The sequence below is a fragment of the Gastrolobium bilobum genome, unplaced genomic scaffold (assembly GCF_033153095.1).
Source record: "Gastrolobium bilobum isolate Gb01-03AN ecotype WA unplaced genomic scaffold, APGP_CSIRO_Gbil_v1 utg14226, whole genome shotgun sequence".
Taxonomy (NCBI): Eukaryota; Viridiplantae; Streptophyta; class Magnoliopsida; order Fabales; family Fabaceae; genus Gastrolobium; species Gastrolobium bilobum.
The window spans coordinates 29,237-35,236 of NW_026899296.1; the positions used below are offsets into that span (position 1 = coordinate 29,237).

The following is a 6,000-nucleotide window of genomic DNA, read 5'->3' on the forward strand; positions in this document are numbered from 1 at the left end:
TTTTCCCCAGCTTAATCAATTAACTGAAAATTATGAAATTTGAAGGAGCAGATGACAAAAGTACGTTGTTAAATGTTAGCCACAGATACGAAGTATAGCTCGTGAGATGTAACGTTATATATGGAGGGAACCTTGTTCTTATGTAACGTATGTGTGTGGTTTTTGGTTTGGTCTCACGGGAATCCAGCCACCTCTCTCACGTGTTCCTCTCTCTCTCTCTCTCTCTCTGCCTTCTGGAGACCTGGCTGTTTTTCAGCGCGCGTAGAACTAGTAATTCCACGGCGCTGCACGTTTCTTTACAACCATAAAACACAAGCTTTTGTCGGTGGTTCCATCTCTAACTTGCGTGCTATAGCTATCTCTGAACTTCATATACTTGTTACATACAACACAAGAACGACAAAGAGTATAGAAGTATTTTTCCGGATTTTTTAGAAATTAAATTTTAACTTTTCGGATGTTAAACTAAATCTAAAAATCATATTTTTGAAAATCGAGATTTTCGAGTAAAAAATATTTTCTCCTGTACCCTCAACTCCAAACTATGCATGCTATTATTAGAAAATGAGACTCTGATTAAATCTTTTATTTACTGATTAATTCAATTGCAAGAGAGTAATTGCCTTCCGGAAATAGCAGAAAATCAGAGACCTGTCCACACTTGTGCTGCATAGTAATCTCGTAAAGTAAATATCTTTTTTTTTTTTTTTTTTTTGTATTGCACGTTATACTATACATCTCCTGGTTCCCAGAAAGGTATTCTATTCTATCAACTAAGCTGCAACAAGACAAACAGATAAATGGTTGATCGCGACCGTTAAAGTCCTGTTATGGATTGGGTATCTTTGCAGTTATACGGGTTTTCACAATTGTACTTCCTTCCTTATGTCAGTCTCAAATATATAAACAATTAAACAAGCGTCAAGCACACTGCATGGATTTATATGAGTTAAATGAATTCTCTTTTATCTATCTCTTCTTCTTTTTCTTTCTTGTGGAAATAAAATCTTTTGAACATAATCTGGGTCCATGAGTTCAATAAATTAATCACCTTTCCACTTGTAACTGAACATAACTTTTCAAGGGCTTGTACTACTTTTTGCTCATTCCTGCTGTTCGATTAAGTGGCAAAGCAAAGGTATCGTTAATAATGGAGCAGTGCCCTGCTGGCCAAAATAAACCACCAGTTCACTGCAATTAACTAAAGCTAATGATGTTCGATAAGCTAGATTAGAGGGATAGGAAAAAGTCACACGTGTGAGCTTTTATTTGGGCTTTTTTCATAGAAAGTAAGAGAGGTGCAGTTAACCTTTGGTTCAAAAGGGACGTTTCAAAGGAAGAAATAGACAAGCTGTTGGCAGTGTACAGAGCATCCAGTGCTGTTGCACTGCTGTTGTGTACTCCTTTACTTACTCATCTCTTACTACCATCCTCTCTACTACTCCCACTGCACCCTATCACTTGTTGTTGTTCTAGCTGCGGTTCCTGTTGTAGCTTATATTCTATTGTTATATTACTTTGTAGGTCATGTACCATCTTAATTATGAAATCCCTTACTTTACATTCTTCACTTCAGCGTAGCCTCATAAATTAATCTTTTTTGTGTTGGTTGACTCCTTTTTTATCACTTAACTGCTGTAACGAAAGAAACAAGTCATTGCAGGGTGGGGGTGGTTAATGCTATGTTCAACGAGAACACATGGAGGGTTTGAAAACTACTTTAGAAAAAAGGGCGACACTCGATTGTTTACAGAAATATGTGATTATTATTTATCATGTTATAAAAAAGATAATTTTATTTTATATGCATATATACAAAATGTGTAGGACCCATCTAAGGTCATGTGAAGAGGAGAGAAAAAAAAAACAAAAACACAGTCTCAACATATTTTTATGTGTGTATAAGAAATGAAATTATCTACTACAACATAAGAAATACTAATCCCCAAAATATGAAGAGAAATATTCTTACTACTAAAAAAATTCACTACCAATCTATTACCTATCTAATTATCATTGGATCATATAGAAAGAATGTTAAAAGTTCATGAAAAAAGAGAAAATATTGATCCATTAGTAATTAGATAAATAATAAATTGGTAATAAATTTTTTCTTATAGTAAAAATATCCCCTCCGTAAATATATACCTTAAACTTGTTCCTATAGAAATATATTTGAGGTACTCTCATCGATCGGATTGAGAGTACTATCGTAAGTGCTTTTATGATACATTTATACGTGCTAGTAACGAAAATCAGTTGTAACATCAACATCAAATTTCAAGAGTAAAGTCATTATAATTTATTTCCCATAAAAAATTTCATTATAATTTTGATCCACTTAAAATGTTTGTGGCTAAGAATTTTACAACTATATCCAAACACATGGTGTCAAAATCCCCGTATATATTACTTTTTTTGAGAAAGAATGGACCTGCACGTATGACGAAAAAGTTTGTTAAACATGTCCCAGCTGAGAAAGGAAAGTTACGTTTACTCGACACAAAATAATTATTAGCTAGTATTTGCACAATTACAGTACATGATGAAACTTGATTACATTACAATTTGTCATTCATCAAACCCCAATACACGTTTTCCTTCATTAATAACCTTATTAAAGGACTTGTTCTCTATCTAATAGTGTTTTGTTATAGCACTGGATCACGTCATAGTGACCCCACAGTATGGGTCATCTACTCCACTTTTTAGTATATATAATACCGACTCTCTTTTTTTGGATACATATATATAAATAATCCCTCTCTCTGTCTCTATATCTCTCTTCAATACCATTATGCATACAAAGACATAGCTTTTTTTTATTCCATTAGATCTGAAAAAGACCGGTACCCAACTTAATATATCATTTTACTAATTCCCAATCACCCTCTTTGATGAGGATCACAGGTTACCCACATCAAGATTCAAGACCCTTCCTTCCACTACTTCTTTTCCTCCATGCATGAAATCATTCAATTGGTGAGTATCTTTGCCTCTGCCAAAGGAAACTGAATACTGAAGCTAGCTTTCTAACCCCCCCACAAGGCTAAATTTCCTTAATTTCCTCTCAACTTTTTGCCTCTATTCCCTCCACATCTTCCTCTCAAACGATGTCACCCGATGACACACCACCTGCGAAGCCCGAAACAACAACAACAAAAGACCACGAGAACCAAGTTTCCGGTGGCCGGAAAACCGCCTCCACAAGGCCTCAAGAGCAAGGTATGAAGTGCCCGCGATGTGACTCACCCAACACAAAATTCTGCTACTACAACAACTACAGCCTCACGCAGCCAAGGCATTTCTGCAAAACGTGTAGAAGATACTGGACAAAAGGTGGAGCTTTGCGTAACGTTCCAATAGGTGGTGGTTGCAGGAAGAACAAGAAGGTGAAATCATCGAGGCTCTCATGTGACTCCAAGGACTCTGCTTCCTCTTCAGAGCTTGGTAGCCTCAAGTTCCTTCATGGTCTTTCACCTTCTGTGGACTTTCAGCTTGGTGCGTTACCGTTACCGTTACCGTTACAGTTCCCTAGGTTGCATCATCACCCTCCTAACACTTCCATCTATAACCAGTTCTCTTCTTTTGGAGACACTACTTCTGCTTCTGTCACAAGTGCTTCCTGTTTCAACCTTGACCCTTCTTCTGGTACCTCAAATTCTTTGCTTGGTCTGAATTACCCGTTTTCTTCAACTGGAAGCGATTATAACGGTGCAATCCAGGGAATGAACTCCATGAACATTCACAGTAGCATCGCTTCTTCAATTGAGTCTTTGAGTTCTATAAACCAGGATTTACACTGGAAGCTACAGCAACAGCGATTAGCGACGCTTTTTGGTGGAGATAACCAGAAAGATAGTAGCGTTTCACAGGATAACCCTGAGAATCATCAGACCCAGAAACCGCAACCCATTTTGTTTCAGAGCCTTGAGCTTTCAAAGCCAGGGATTTTCCCAGTTGATAATTCAAGAAAAGAAGGTTCAGGCGGGGATGCACATACACACACTGAATGGTTCTTTGGGAACTCTTATGCATCGGTGACTCCTACACCAACTACAAGTAGTGGTGGTCCTGGCCATGATAATGGAACCAACAACTGGAATAGTGGTGTCAATGCTTGGAGTGATGTTCAGCCGCAGCAGCAGCAATACAGTGTTTTGCCCTAGCTAGATGAGAAAAAAGAGGGAGGATAAAGAGGACTAAGAGGTATTATACCTTTTTCTTTTTTCAAAAGAAAAAAAAAAAAAAAAAAAACTTTGGAATAGGGCATATCTGATAGTTGTCTTAAACTCCTTTAGGTATATGTTAATTATGTCTTGTTCTTTTACGTTGGGTTCAAAGGAACATATATGTAACAGATTGGAAAATTAAGACCATAACGTTTTGTCATAAAACTCACAGTCATGTGTTCATATTCTTAATTTTTTTTGTTTTTTTGGATACCAACCTTAATCATCTCTTTGAGGTGAGTAGGTTCCATAAATTTTGACTCTTTAAACTGACTATGAAAATAATATTGAAAGCGGACGAATCAAGAATTAAGTTCGTATGGCCCTTTCAAAATTCTTAATTAACATTAGATTTCATGTTCATTACTTGCACTCTATGTACCACATGTACTTCAACGTGCCGACTTTTGAAAATTGTTCATAATTGTTTTGAATTAAGTCTTGTATTAATTAATTTGTAAGCTGTTGCTGATATCTCCCCTCAATATAACATTGGGATCTGTGATTGATTTTTTTGGAGTGTTGTGAATTTAAATGGAGAGAGGAGAATTTAACGCCATATCTACGATTTGTTTTATGTTCAGTTCATATCCGGAACTTAAACACCAATGTCTCAGAGCGTGTCCCTTTCTGTGTCTATCAGAGAACTGAATCTCAGGCTCTTCAGCTACTGATCAATGCAATACACAAAACACGCAGTGGCTGGGCGTAGCTTTCGCTGCTTGGCCTCTTGATAGCCCTGCACTATCAAGGCCTATAGCCCTGCTCTCTCTCTCTCTCTCTTGATATGTTGCTAAGGCTATTCGTAATTAATAATTAGAGTAAATACTTTTTTGCTGCTCACTAAATTTCACGATGCCCGCTTTAGTCCTTAGCAAATAAAAAGGCTCATTGTGGTCCCTAAGAAATTCAAAATGAATCCATTTAGTTAAAATTGTGGTCCTCACAAATTTTAAAAAGACCCATATTAGTCCCTAAAAGTACTAAAATGAGTCCATTTTGAATTTTTTAAGGATCACGACGGACCTTTTTATTTGCTAGGACTAAAACGGGCATCATGAAATTTCTTTAAGGACCAAAAATGATATTTAGTCTAATAATTATTGTTGCAGTGTGGTGTGATTTGGTAGTGTCTGAAAAAGTGGAGGTTTGAAAGTGAATTGAATGAAACACTGTCAACGGTTGAATAAGAGAAATAAAAATATGGCATCTACAGCATGGGGTTCGGGTTTTTTTAGTGTAGCAAAAAAAAAAATGACAATGAAAATGTTATGTTTAGCTTTATAGAGTATGTTGGAGAGTGAGCCCTTTCATCCGTGCTATACTGCTATTTGCCACTGAGATCAACTCTCGTTGCAATTCTGTATGATGTACAGAGAGGGGAAAGCAAAGCAGTAAGCATTTGCTTTTCTTGCTTGCTATCATCTTTATTCCTCACTTTCACTGTTGGCGCCAAAAAACTCAGACCCCACTAATGCAGAAAAGATTAGCATTATATGCTTTTCCTGCCTTATTCCTCACATCATAACTACAGAAATATGTATGTATACGAAGTGTATTTCCTCTAGTTATGTAAAATAAGTTGACCTATGTATAGTTGTGTAATAATGTTGTAATAATGTGTCTCCTATATATACAGAAAATAATTATAGGCCTTAAATTCTTATAACAACTATTAAGTAACATGTTAATGGCTGCATTCTTTTTTCTTTTTCTTTTTTTGGAAATAATAATGGCTGCACTCCTTTGGCTTAAAAGGAAAACATCA

The 6,000-nt window shown here is 36.3% G+C and overlaps 1 protein-coding gene across 1 annotated transcript; it reads left to right on the forward strand.

Moving 5' to 3' along the window:
• Positions 1-2,993: 2,993 nt before the first annotated feature.
• Positions 2,994-4,397, forward strand: LOC133289336 (dof zinc finger protein DOF5.7-like). Its single transcript, XM_061487252.1, has one exon. It carries the CDS (start codon positions 3,114-3,116, stop codon positions 4,167-4,169), a length of 1,056 nt encoding a protein of 351 aa, XP_061343236.1. The 5' UTR covers positions 2,994-3,113; the 3' UTR covers positions 4,170-4,397.
• The last annotated feature ends 1,603 nt before the right edge of the window (positions 4,398-6,000 follow it).